The sequence below is a fragment of the Odontesthes bonariensis genome, chromosome 17 (genome assembly GCF_027942865.1).
Source record: "Odontesthes bonariensis isolate fOdoBon6 chromosome 17, fOdoBon6.hap1, whole genome shotgun sequence".
NCBI classification, from domain to species: Eukaryota; Metazoa; Chordata; class Actinopteri; order Atheriniformes; family Atherinopsidae; genus Odontesthes; species Odontesthes bonariensis.
The window spans coordinates 35,629,160-35,643,685 of NC_134522.1; the positions used below are offsets into that span (position 1 = coordinate 35,629,160).

The following is a 14,526-nucleotide window of genomic DNA, read 5'->3' on the forward strand; positions in this document are numbered from 1 at the left end:
CCTCTTCTGTAAACTGAAGATTCAGAGTGATCCCTTGGTTTCCTCAGCTAGTTCATTTAAAAAAATGGATTGGTGTAATACAATATTAATGCTATTATAACGACGTGGCCTGAATTGGAATTCATTGGATTGAATTGGACTGCATCTAATTGCACATGTACTGAAAAGGCTGTGCATGACAAACAGAGAAGAACTCAGACTCTCAGAAGGGTGTGCATTACTCATGACTTGTTGCTAGAAATATATAAGAAATGTTGATCTGCTCTGGTAATACATATTTTGCCATTTTATGTCCCTTTACAGAAGACAAAATGTATTTTAAAATACATACATTATCTTAAAAGAATACGCTTTCATCATGGCATACTAAACTTAATCCTTTTTGTGGTTTCCTTGTACATAAAAGTTGACAAAAGCTGATTGTGTAACTTGATCATACCCAGTCAGCTCTCATTGTGTGTTCTGTGGAACTGCTCGACTCTTTTCTCAACAGAATTCATTACTGACAGGGTGTGTTTGCTGTGTTGACACAGCCTGAACATTGAATAAGGTGGTTCACGCCTCAGTTCATTTTCTTTCGAACTCAAACTTAGAATCCAAGACACTGAAAGACAGGCCTTCATTGAGCAGGTGAAATATCCTGGGTGTATCCTGCCTCTGGCTCAATGGCAGCTGCGATATGCGATATGCTCCATGTGCATGAGAACCGAGGCTGGAAAGTGAATGAATAAACTGCCCTGTTCTAGTTTGTTCATATAAGAATAAAATAATCATAGAAACACAAATGTAAAAACATATGCATATAAGCTAAAAAAACAGGGAGAAATGAAATATCAGAAGAGGCAACACAAGACAAGAGACACTGCATGAGACAGGAGGCAAGATGAAACCAAACACCATAAAAGATGCCTCAAAACTGCACGGGACATGAAGGGCCAGTGTCTGATGGACTGTCAGGTCATGTGACGCCAGCGAGTGGAAAACAGGTGGAACTTCAGGGAAGCACTGCTGGTAAAAACATATGACTCACTGAAAATAGGTGAGACAGATCCTTTTTACCAAAAGTTCTCTTCAGTTTATATGGCAACACATGAAAACAGAGCAAACAAACTGTAACAACAGATAATCATCAGAAATCCTGCTAATCCAGTTCTCATAAAAAAGAGAAAAAAACTGCTTTCACAGCAACCGACACACCCAGGAGGAGAATGTTTGTGTGCTCTGTGGATTACTCCTATTATGGGGACAGAAAGCTGCTTCCACATGATTAGAAGAACAAACGGTACCACTGTATAAATCATTAAAAATCCAAGATGAAGACATTCTGACAGAGCTTGGGGGAGGTTTCTGTTAGAATAGGGCCCTATTGTCCTCTGAAGTTTCAGAAACAGGTCGAAACACGTGAACAGGGCGAGGCTCAGCTCTTAAAACACACCCACATTTCAGACAGCATCAGTCTGAGTGTGCAGCTTTGGCGTGAACTCAGGTATGTCTCTTTACTCCTTTTCACATTTAACACTTTGCCTTCATGGCAGTTTAGACTTTATTTGAATAGTCGCAGAACTTCTCCTCTTCCTCTGAGATACAAACAAAGGAGGAAGCAGCAAGCTGATGTGAAATCTGAAACACTCTGCTAAGATCCACTACTTTCTTCGGATAGAGACATGAGTAAACTTCAGAAGGGAATCTGAAATCCTCTGGTCATTTTAGGTTGCTTTTGCAGGGTGGCTGGACTGTGAGTTCTTTTTCTGAAGCTCTGTTTCCGCTGACAGAACAGCAGACGAACAGTCTGTATGACTACAGATGTGTGCTCACCCTCTGCGGTTTAATGATGTCACTTCAGCCTGTTTTGTTGGTCAGTCTGTAGCATCTACTGGACTATAAAAGGTTTCCATGCTGATTTGTCATACTCAGCAGCAGTTTGAGTGACTCACCGTACTGCATCACAGTGTTTGTATGTTCCCGTTTTAAACATCTACCTTATAGAAATGTGTTAAAAATGCATGAGCAGACTATTGGAAGATGTCTGAGCCTATGAATTCCTAGTATTCCTTATTGTCTGGATGACACAGAGGATAAACTTTTTTGTATGTTACACAGCCAGGGATGCAGTTGAAGGCTTATGTTATTAAAGGTGTATTAAACTACTTGTAACTTAACGTTGTAGCAGTAATGCTGCTAATTCATTTATATATTCACATACATGGTCCTTTTCTGGTGCTTTATGGTGGTTAGCTCTGTCTCCTCACAGCAAGAATGCATTGTTTCTCTCAAGATACTCAGACCTTCTCCCTCAGTCCAAAAACATGCATGTTTGGTTGTTGGTGACTTTGAATCGAGTGTGAGTCTGCAGAACTGTCCCCCTGCCTCTCACCTAATGGCAGCTCGGTTAGTGAAGGAGAGGATTAAAAAAAAAACACATTGTTTTAGTTGCTGCGTCTCAGTACAAGTCCTCTTTCCTACCATTGAGCGGTTGTATAAAGTTCCAGCTTCGGGCCAGAGCCAGCAGCCAACACCGCAGGGCCCCCAGTGACCCCGCCCAGCCCTACACTCACTCTCGCCTGCATTCAAAACCTGAGCCCTGCTGCAGACCATTGATTGGTCAGAAAGAATCCTCACATACAAACATTCTGTTCTGATACTTTTCAAATCTGTGGGCAAACACTGGAAAACAAAAGTCAGGAGGCTCTTCCACATATCAGTTGCGCCTTACAGGCGGCCATATTAACCCGCTGATGTTCCTCCTCATAATAGAGAGGTGGATCAGCCCAAGTAGGCATTGCTGCTGAGAGACAACAGCACCTGGTTCCATGATACCGGCTGTTTAAGCACAGCAAAGTTGGACCGCTTGGCCTCTGTCCACCACTCAGATGCGTATCTGCAGCAGATCAGCTGCGACGCCCAGCTTCGCCTCTGTACCTGCATGTGTGACACGATGCGCAACGAAAGCGCATCAGACCCAGCTGGAAAGAGGCCTGTCACTTTCAAAATGTGTGCATGGATCACATATCCTTGTACACGTTTATCAATTAATAGCACCCATTCACACGTTTTTTATTTCTCAACATAGTAAAAAGTTTATAGTCATTCTGAAAATATAGTCACATGGTACAAAGACCATACAGACGCGTAAAGAGAAGTTCATGGCAATGATCACAGAAAAGGATCTTTAAATTATCAATTAATGATCAATCGTTCATCATCAACTCCATGGATTTAATTTATTTATTATTTTTTTAGTTTTAGGGAACTTTAACACGCTTGGCTGAGCAGTAGGAACTGATGGGGAGAATTTGGATGAAATGGTGTTTAGTTTATTGGACAAACTTTTTTTATTAAACTAAAATGAGTTTGACCAAACATTTATAGATCTCTGACAGAGACTGTATGATCCCTCTCTAAACTGTGAACGATGTTTCCAGTCAGTAAATGTAAAAACATGCTTTAACCTGAACATTGGCTCTTTCAAATGTGTCTTTCTTTTTGTTTCAGGAAAAGGAGCAGCATGAACGTAAGTCTCTTTGGAATTATTTTTCAGTATTATTATCATTAGTTATTGTATTTTTTTCTTTTATTTAACGTACAGAAACAAATGGCTCTGATAGGGAGTATAGGAAGGAATATCCAGAGCATCTGGCTTAAAGTGGTTATTTTCTTATTCAGTTCGAGAAATTGAAGTTTTTTGTATTCACATTTTCAATTTCATCATTCAATTGAAAAGCAAATGGTTGAATGTGTAATAGTTGTAAACTAATGATTTAGAACTTCTGAAATTGGAACGTGAAATCACATGGTGCAATAAACAAGATGGCTGCAAGTTAAAACTCTACAAGATTGGATTTATTTTAAAGTCGCCCTTCAATTAAACATTTTTTTTATGTCCATACATTTTTTAAAGTTTTTATTTATTAGAGGGCTATGGATATCTGCTTTGAATCTGCAGAGCACCACCTACATGATGAAGTTAGCACAAACCAGGTGGAGAAATGTCCACATCGTTTTCTACTGTCTAAAAGAGCTGAGGTACTGATTGAGTTCATGTGCATTCAGAGACTTCATTTCAGTGCATGCTCGCTTGTTCTCTGCTGTGGACATGATAAGCCTTAAATACAAATAATATACATTATGTATAAATATATTTTGATCTATTTTTATTTTTACAGTACAGCAGGTTAGAGTTAGCCTGGGCGAAAGCCGACTGTTGACTCTGTCAAACAGTCTGGGAAAACCCAAGAGGAATCCGTTTCCATGGAAGGCGGGACCTTACCCAGCAACTTAAATTCATTGGAGTAACGGAGTTCCCTTAACCAATCATAATGTTTAGAAATGACGTTGGTTATGCGCCGAGGTTCATGCTTACTCTCGCGAGGCTCTAGCTCGCGAATCACGCTTCCCACATCCGCTCTCATTATACCGGTACCATTTGAGAAATCAAACTTTTCCCAAAGCCAGTTGGAAGGAGAGCTACGACATCCTTGCCACTAACAAAATTGACGAGGCATTTCTCTTGCTCTCGTTTTAATTGTGCAATGATCTCCAGAGTTGAGACAACTTCATGGATAGCTTCTAGCGTTCTTCCGTCGCCATGTTTATTTCCGCTGCGGTTGAACTACAATTACATGGACTACAATGGACTCCGCGCGTGAGTTCTGCGTCACCACTCGCAACTGTTTGCTGATTGGCAAAACACTGAGCGAACCGAGGTAGGGGGATTTGGCCAGACTATGTGCGGAGCCAAAATCTTTGGGCGGAAGTACGTAGGATGGCGTCGCCAGGCTAGGTTAGAGTATCATAGTAGCCTAAAACAAAACTGAGACAATCAAATAATTTCCTGCAATTATGTGAATGACATAATCATGTAATAAAATGTCATCATCGTGACAGCCCTAAAAGCAGTGTCCTATCAAAAATAGCATGGAGGGCACAGTAATGAAGTGTTCACTTTTAGAGCAATAGCTAGAGAGAGTAAGAGAGTAATTTATCCAGGTGAATGTGTGGGTTTTTCCTTACTAGCGAGGCTGGAAGACACAGGTTTGATCAGTGAAACGTGGAATGTGGGATGGATGCGAATAAAGGCTGGTAGCTCGAGGCAGACAGCGTAGGGGTTGATTATGGACTCGACTTCGAAGGGACCGATGAATTTTTAGAGCCACTTTCTTGGTAGTAGATTTTAGGGGAATGTCCTTGGCTGCCAGCCAAACCTGCTGACCAGGTGTGCACTGTGGGGCCGGGACACGGTGTTGATCTGCCAGGCAGTGGTTGCGTTCCTCCGTCCGAAGCATTGCCTCATGACTCTGAGTCCAAATCCGTTGAGCTCTTTGAAGATAGTGTTGAACCGATGGAACCTCCAATTCACAATAGTTTCCTAAAACAATTGCAGGCATGGGCTAGGTTTTATGAGTTATGGCAGTCATGATACCTCCATCCAGAGCTGAGACCATGATGGATGAAGGCAGGGGTTCCAGTGGCAGACAAAGCTGGGAAGCCAGTACTCATCCTGCTTGACTTATCATCTGCGTTTGACGCTGTAAACCATTGTATCCTTCTGTCCATACTCTCCAGCGTGGGCATCACAGGGGGAGCACACTCCTGGTTTGAATCATACCTCACTGGTCGGTCATTCAAAGTATCCTGGCTTGGTCACACTTCTGCAGCACCACCTCACCACGGGGATCCCCTGAGGCTCAGTACTGGGACCTCTTCTCTTTGCCATATACACCACCTCACTGGGCCAGATCATCCAATCACATGGCTTCTCATACCAAAGTTATGATGACGATACCCAGCTCTATCTGTCATTCCCACCTGACGACCACACGGTCTCAGCACAAATCTTAGACTGTCTCTCTGACATATCAAAATGGATGAAAGCCCATCACCTCCAACTGAACCTCTCTAAAACCGAACTGCTCGTCTTCCCAGCCTAACCAACCACACACCACTGGATCTGCATCCAAACTGAATCCCTATCTCTTGCTCCATCAAAGGTAGCTAGAAACTTGGGTGTCATGATTGATGACCAACTAACCTTTAAAGATCATGTTACCTTCTTTGCTCGATCGTCCCGCTTCGCATTGCTGAACACAAGACAGATCAGGCCGTACCTAACCCAAAACGCCACCCAGCTCCTGGTGCAGGCTTTGGTCATCTCCCACCTTGACTACTGCAACGCTCTCCTAACTGGTCTCCCAGCCTGTGCTGTGAAATCTCTGCAGATGGTCCAGAACACGGCGGTGCGTCTGGTCTTCGATCAGCCTAAAAGAGCACACGTCCACTGGCTACCCTTGGCCGCCCGCATCAAGTTCAAGTCACTGATGTTAGCCTACAGAGTGCTTCATGGAACGGCTCCCATCTACTTGAATGCTCTTGCAAAGGCTTTTGTCACAACTCTGTCACTCCGGTCGTCACAGGATTATCGTCTAGCAGTGCCTAGTACACCACGCTGAAGACAATCCAGACTCAACACAATTACAGCTTTTAAACAGGGTGAAAAACTCTAAATTTGTTTAGGGTTACAAGGAAAAAGCATTTCAGCAAGCAATTCTCTAACATGAATCCTAAACTATACCCTGATCAAGCAGAACAGTTGGACTCACTCATAACCAGTCCATATGGTAACATATTGCTGTTGAACAAGAAGTGTATGGGTGGAAGTGAGGTTACCGCCTCCACTCACACACATGTATCTTTAAAATTTGCATAGAATAATTTCAACTTTTATTGTCTATGGTGGAACAAACCGTTGGAAAGTTGGAGGCGTAGCAAAGTGGGAGACATGGTTGATTCCATGGTTGATACTAGAGATCCCTATAAATGTGCTGAGGTGTTGTGTTTGTAACCTGGCAACGGCTTTGCTGATAATGTCACATACAGCGTCGGCCGCAGCCCCCATTGCTGTAGAAGTAATCTGTTAAACCAACACTTTAATTCAGAGCATTCCTGAGGAGTCAGTCACTGAACACACCCTCACTTTTCACCCACACACACTCCCACACACACACCTGAGCACACACCTAAATGCAAACACTGGAGCTCAGTGCAGGCTGCATTAACTTGCTCTCACTATAGAAATAGAAAAATACTTAATTCATCCCCCAGTGGGGGAAATTCAATTTAGTCAAGTAGCTCAAACTTTTTATTTAAAAAAAATATATATTTACAATGATTGTATATTAGAACAATAAAAACAATAATAATCATAAATAAATCAATTTGAGAAGAACTCAGCAGTCACTGTTAAAAAGCCATCTGGCTGTGGGGACAAAGGACCTCCTGAAGCTCTCAGTCCTGCAGCCTCTCACTGCAGCTGCTCCTCTGTCCTACTGTGGAGAGGATTGTTCTCTAATTTCCTCCTCATCAAATTACTGACTGTACTCAGAGATGGACAGAGTGAGACGTAGTCTAACTTGATGTAGTTTAAAGCTGTTTGAATTTATGATATATCGTCATACTTTAAATATTAATATTATGCTCTCTACACTCCCCTGTCCTGCTGTACTACAGTGAAAACACTGTATTGAAATAGTATTGGTGTATTGGTCTTAATTAATACTTCTGAAGAGGAATGGTAAGTCCATCAAAACATAGATATTCAACAAACAAACAGTTTTATCTATACTGTACGTCACAGCAAAAGGTAATCTCAGCCCTGCAACAGGTTATTCTGGCTGTTACATGTTTTGTAAAATATTTTTCACTTTGATTTGTATGTCTTGTGTATTTTCAGAAACGTTTTTCTTTGATCTAAATTGAAAACATCATCAAGTTAAGGATAGATATGAAGAGGAAATGAGGGCTTAGGGAAATACACAATGTGATCCTGACAGAATCCAACTGCACACATACAAGACCACAAAGCCCATCACCTTCGTCAGTGGATGTTGTTGCTGTTGTTCTGCTATGGTGAAAATGCAATACCTCGTGCATTTGGTGGGCGAGCTGTATTCGCTCTATGGGGATTTATTATGGAAATGTCGTCTACTTTCTGTCATGATTTAGACATGATTTAGACTGTTCAATAAAGACAGGACTTTATTGAACAGTGTAGATATTCAACTAGAGGACATGGAATATAAATATTTGTGTAATCTAATATTACAGTGTGATTAAAGAACACAGTAGTCAGACATACTATATATAATATAATAATTTAATAATATTTTTATTAAAAACATGATTTCTAGTGCAAACTCCGCTATCAAGCAGAGGGGGGAGATAATTGAGAAGAATCTCAATTCAAACCCAACCCACATAAATAGCTGTACAGATATTAAAACTAATCCTATATATTAAATATCTACACATATGATAGTAATAATGACCCATGAGATTCACAGTCTGCTCACAGAATCATTATAAATGTGGCTAAATAGCTTGAGAACCGGCATTTTCAGAAATAGAGGAAATTTAAGTTTTATGTGCTCAAAGAAGAAGCATGGCTCAAAAAGGAGAACATTTGTAGAGACGGCAGTGAATGTAAGAGCAGAAAGACAATTTGAGGTGAAGCAGAGCATATTTTGTACACGCACAAGAACTTTTTGAAAGTGACAATCGAGTTTTGAAACCAGGACAACTTCTTGAAAACAAGGAATCCTGAAGCTGGTGAAACACTTGACTTCTTCACACCCCCGTCTTTCTCTCTACATTTTTCACACATACACTGGATTCCTGAGATGTTGTAGAGATGTTTTAGAGGGCGCAGCATTTATTTTCCACCCAGCCCTCTTTTAAAATGTCTGGAAGATAAGTGGGTGAGCCTTGTGCAAATGTAGCAGTTGATTCACTGCTTGCTGCTGTGGATACATTCTGCTCCATGCTATGCTGATATCAACGCTTTTTTGTGTCTCATGCCTCCTTTGCAGTGTAGAAAGATGCATCCCAACATTCACTCCCTTGCATTTCAAGCTGCGAGAGCTCATTAAAACAGAATATATATACATGTCTGAACAACTCCTGCGTAAAAAAGACCAAAAAAGGACCAACGTGTCTCCATATTCTCCTGAACGTTTGTATTTTTCATGTGTGAAAGCAGATTCTCTCTCTGTCACTAGCTCTCAGATGCTCTTGATGATGGGCCCTATGGTGGCAACAACCAGTCAGGTGGTCCTTGGCCAGGTACAATCATCAGTCTATTGTTTTGCCTTACTCTTTATGACTATGGATGCCATGTGCATGAGAATGTTTTATTCAATTTTCCACCTTTCTACACCCAAACAAGCAATATCCCTAATAACACTGATTTGGGTGGCTCCATCATTTAAACTTTTTAAAACTAAATTAAAAGCCAAACCTGAACCTGACAACACTGAGATCATTTCACTTCTACATTTTGTAAAGAAAGTGATCTTTAAGTTTCATGTTCTTATTGAACTTTTACAATGCCACATTAAGGTTTCTATGAAGAATATTGTTTGGAAAAAAATAAAATGAACAGGATGAAATTATATAAAAATAATTTTGATCAAATTAAACTTAAGGTCAACCGGCAGCCAACCCCACCTGGCCTGGTGGCCAACCAGCTGCCAACCCCACCTGGCCTGGTGGTCAACCGGCAGCCAACCCCACCTGGCCTGGTGGTCAACCGGCAGCCAACCCCACCTGGCCTGGTGGTCAACCGGCAGCCAACCCCACCTGGCCAGGTGGTCAACCCGCTCCCAACCCCACCTGGCCAGGTGGTCAACCCGCTGCCAACCCCACCTGGCCTGGTGGTCAGCATGGAGGTCAAGGCGGGATGCAACCTGCTGCACCTGGAGGATGGCCAAGTCCTTCACCTGGACCTGGACCTGGACCTGGACCAACCATGCCTGTTATCTCACAGCACAATTTGGTGAGAAAAACAAAAATACAGCATAAAAACAAACATCAAGAAAGACTAAAGTAAAGACGGGTGTGGTATTCAGCTGTTGTCTTGTTTACTTTTTGACAGGTGGTCCCCTACAAACAGACATTGCCAAATGGAATGTTTGACAAACTGCTCATAACCATCACTGGGACCATCAAACCTAAAGCTGACAAGTCAGTATGAATGTAATGAGATTCATGTGTTGGCATGAACTGTGCAGATATTTTTGCTGCGCTTAGCAGCCCAGATGATAGCAGGTACAATATGAACCGATGAGTCAAAACACTACGACCATCTACCTAATATTAAATATGTCTTCCTAATCCTGCCAAAATAGCTCTGACCAGTCAGCGAAATGATAAAGAACATCTAAGGTTGTCCTGCAGTATCTGTTATCTGTTAACTTAGTGATAGATCCTTTGGGTCCTATGGGTTGTGGGGGTCTTTGTGAAAAGGCCTTGGCTCTTATAGGGGCCAGATTTGGGTCCTATGGGTTGTGGGGGTCTTTGTGAAGTGGCCTTGGCTCTCATAGGGGCCAAATTTGGGTCCTATGGGTTGTGGGGGTCTTTGTGAAGTGGCCTTGGCTCTCATAGGGGCCAGATTTGGGTCCTATGGGTTGTGGGGGTCTTTGTGAAATGGCCTTGGCTCTCATAGAGGCCAGATTTGGGTCCTATGGGTTGTGGGGGTCTTTGTGAAATGGCCTTGGCTCTCACAGGGGCCATTAGATCCGATCAGATTTGCATGTGGGGATATTGTAGGTCGGGTGAGCATCTCGCACTATGCTGACTTATTTGAGCCTACTCTAAGCAGTTTTTGTGGGGCCCACCGCTGTCCTACTGGAGGAGACTGCTATCATTGGAGAATGCTGTCGCTATGTGAGGTGGGAATGGGGATGTACCTGGTCTGCAAAAATGTTTTGGTAGAAAGCCAGTGTCAAATTTAACATCCATGGAAATACCAGGATGTAAAGCAGTGTTATTCACTGTACTTGTCAGTGGTGTTCAAATTATGGGTGATTGATGTTTTAGATGATTTTATATATAATAATATTATAACAATATTTTACAATAAACTGATTGTCAGAGAACTATGTCGTTGATCAGGATCACAGTTGACTTAGTTGCGTCCAGTGATGTGGCCTTCCACTTCAACCCTCGCTTCAATGAGAGCGGCAAGATGGTGATTGTCAGGAACAGCTGCATCAGCAAGAAGTGGGGCAAAGAGGAGAGAGATCTGCTGCACTTTCCCTTCGTACAGGGACAACCATTCGAGGTCAGACAGCTATTCCATTCATATTCAGTCAAAACACTCTTTAGTGTTCTTGACTATGGTGGTTTTAAGAAACCATGAACTTGTAAGTAAGTTTCTAACACTTTCTGGTTTTACTCTTGCAGATGAAGATCCTATGCACAAACCAAGAGTTTAAGGTGGCAGTCAACGAGTCTCACCTGCTTGATTTCAAACACCGGATCACCAACCTGAGATCAATCAACATACTCAACATTTACTATGACCTCAACCTTTCCAATGTCCACATGGAGACTGTGCCCTGAGACAGATTCTTCATGAACCACGGATCTATTGGGGATCTAAAGGAGATCGTGTAAAGATCAGTTAATATGCAATAGACCCATCATAGTTAAACATAAGACCACACTTGAACCACTGAAGACCCTCTGGGAAGCTGCCAGAGACCTCAAAGAATCCACATGAAGTCTATGGAAATGCATAAGAGATCAACTTGAATCTGCTGGGGATCTACTAGAGATCTGCACAGTTCTTTTGAAAATCCACAAGAGACCAGGACTCCCTGGAAGAAAAGATCTTGTACAGCTTTCCAGAGGGACCTTCCTGGCTAAATAAAAATAAATAAATCAAATGAATACGAAAAAAATTCTACTGAAATCTATTGGGAATCTTTAATAAATCCACTAGATATCTTCCAGATTTTGATTACAGATCTACTGGAGATCCACTGGGAATCTTTATCACCTACCTGAGAATCATAGTAATTTTGTAGAGATCCAAAAGAGATCTGGGAATGAATGATTGTGGTCGAAAGTGGACCTACAGCGGATTCTCTGTTGATCCAAGTGAGATCCTCCATAGCTCTAGGTGGTTATACAATAACCAATTCACAGATGATTGTCAATGGATCCACAATATATTGTCCTTGTATATCTATCATTGATCTCAAATCATAAGTAAATGATCACACGTGATCCTGAGTAGATCCACAGCTGATTCTTCTCTTGTTTCCTTCCATATATCTGTGCTCAGATGACTCATAGATATATAAATAAAAATCATTGTACTGGAAATTTTGCCTGTCTCTGTATTTCTGCAACAGTCTTGTGTCAAGTTGCTGATGACATCAGATGCTCCATGCAACAGTTTTTGTGTTGTTCAAAATCAAACTTGGAAAATCACCATATTTCTAAAGAAATGCGCTCCAGCAATGCCTGGGCCATCTCAGCAACATCTTTAGAATCGATAACATTCCCTTCAGATGTTTCAGTGTGCAGACTCGAGTCAGGTTGGATGAATTCAGCTATATCTTATGTTCAACAATCTGTATGAATGTGACAGACCAACTGGACATTGAAGTAACCCAAATTATTTTTACAGGCGGATTGAGCATATTCAATTCAATTCAATTCATTTTTATTTATATAGCGCCAAATACAACAAATGTCATCTCAAGGCACTTAGATAGTAAGTCCAATTCAAGCCATTTGGAATTCAATTAATTAATAATAATCATAATTCATAAAATAATCCAATTCGTTCATATAGAGCCAATTCAAAAACAATTTCCTAGCTAAGAAAACCAACAGATTGCCCTGAAAACTTTTTGTTTTTCGGTCCAATCTCCCGGCCTGAGCCTGCCTGAGGCGACTGTGGAGAGAAACGACTCCCTTTTAACAGGAAGAAACCTCTGGCAGAACCAGACTCAGGAAGGGTGGCCATCCGCCTCGACCAGCTGGGGTTTGAGAAGACAGAAAGGGGGGGGGGGGGGGGGGGCCGCGGCGGCGGCACTGTAACAGCATTCAAAGGATATCTGTTGGAACAGGGAAACACGAGTTAATGACCATAATAATATCACATATACATAAAGAGAGTAAAGTGAGGAAAGGTGTGACAGATGAGGCCCCCCAGCAGTCTAGGCCTATAACAGCTTAACTATGGGATGTTTCAGGATCACCTGAGCCATCCCTAACTATAAGCTTTATCAAAAAGGAAAGTTTTAAGCCTGGTCTTAAAAGTGGAAAGGGTGTCTGCTTCCCGGACATTTACTGGCAGCTTATTCCACAAGAGAGGGGCCTGATAACTGAAGGCTCTGCCTCCCATTCTACTTTTAGAAACTCTGGGAACCTCAAGTAAACCTGCAGTTTGGGAACGAAGTGCTCTGTTAGGAAAATATCTTACAATGAGATCTTTAAGATATGATGGAGCTCGGTCATTAAGAGCTTTATATGTAAGGAGAAGAATCTTAAATTCTATTCTGAATTTAACAGGGAGCCAATGAAGAGAAGCTAAAACTGGAGAAATATGATCTCTCCTGTTAGTTCTCGTCAAAACTCTGGCTGCAGCATTTTGGATCAGCTGGAGGCTTTTCAGAGAATATGTGGGACAGCCCAATAATAAAGAATTACAGTAGTCCAATCCTGAAGTAACAAATGCATGGACTAGTTTTTCTGCATCACTCTGAGACAAGATGTTCCTGATTTTAACAATATTACGAAGGTGAAAGAAGGCAGTCCTAGAAACCTGTTTTATATGCGAGTCAAATGATAAGTTCTGGTCAAAAATAACTCCAAGGTTCCTCACTGTAGAACTAGAAGCCAAGGATACCATCTAGAGTAACTATATAGCTAGACAATTTCTCCCTGAAACGCTCAGGTCCAAAGATAACGACTTCAGTTTTGTCTGAATTTAGCAGCAGACAGTTCTGAGTCATCCAGGTCTTTATGTCTTTAAGACATGCTTGTAGTCTGACCAACCTATTGGGTTCATCTGGTTTTATAGATAAGTACAGCTGAGTATCATCAGCATAGCAATGGAAATTTATGCCATGCTGTCTAATAATGTTACCTAATGGAAGCATGTATAAAGTAAAAAGAATCGGTCCAAGCACAGAACCCTGGGGAACTCCATGACTTATTCTGGTGTGTGAGGAAGATTCTTCATTTACAAGAACAAACTGAAATCTATCAGATAAATATGATTTAAACCAGCCTAATGCAGTTCCTTTAATCCTAATAACATTTTCAAGTCTGTGTAATAAGATACTGTGATCGACCGTATCAAATGCATATCAATGTCCTGAAGTGAGAATTAGCCTAATGAAATCCATTGGTCATAAAATGAACTCAGATTCTTCTGTGTAGGTCCAGTAATCTTTAAGTTCATCTCAGGAATACAGCTCAGGCTATTCTGCCTTGATTGACTTTTGCAGGGCTTTGATGAAGCCATGAGAATATCACCATTCATCCTTTAATAAGTTAATGCCAAAACGCACATACACACACAGACCCATGAGATCCATATTCCACCGTATAGACAAATTATCTAATAGAATGATAAAAAAAAAAAACTTGAACAAATCAGTATTTGGTTAAGTTTATTCACTGATGCTTTAAAGCTATGGTAGGTAATCCTAGAGAGCTACCAAGAGAGCTAGC

The 14,526-nt window shown here is 41.4% G+C and overlaps 1 protein-coding gene across 1 annotated transcript; it reads left to right on the forward strand.

Moving 5' to 3' along the window:
• Positions 1-1,421: 1,421 nt before the first annotated feature.
• Positions 1,422-12,162, forward strand: lgals3b (lectin, galactoside binding soluble 3b). The gene is made up of 7 exons (XM_075448400.1): positions 1,422-1,486; positions 3,493-3,511; positions 9,051-9,114; positions 9,477-9,826; positions 9,926-10,014; positions 10,945-11,113; positions 11,236-12,162. Exons 2-7 carry the CDS (start codon positions 3,506-3,508, stop codon positions 11,392-11,394), a joined length of 837 nt encoding a protein of 278 aa, XP_075304515.1. The 5' UTR covers positions 1,422-1,486; positions 3,493-3,505; the 3' UTR covers positions 11,395-12,162.
• The last annotated feature ends 2,364 nt before the right edge of the window (positions 12,163-14,526 follow it).

Bases quoted from the DNA above. Each gene is read 5' to 3' on its own strand.
- lgals3b (XM_075448400.1), top strand. The intron at 9,115-9,476 runs GTACAATCATCA...ATTAAACTTAAG, and splicing joins GTCAGGTGGTCCTTGGCCAG to GTCAACCGGCAGCCAACCCC. The intron at 10,015-10,944 runs GTCAGTATGAAT...GTCGTTGATCAG, and splicing joins ATCAAACCTAAAGCTGACAA to GATCACAGTTGACTTAGTTG.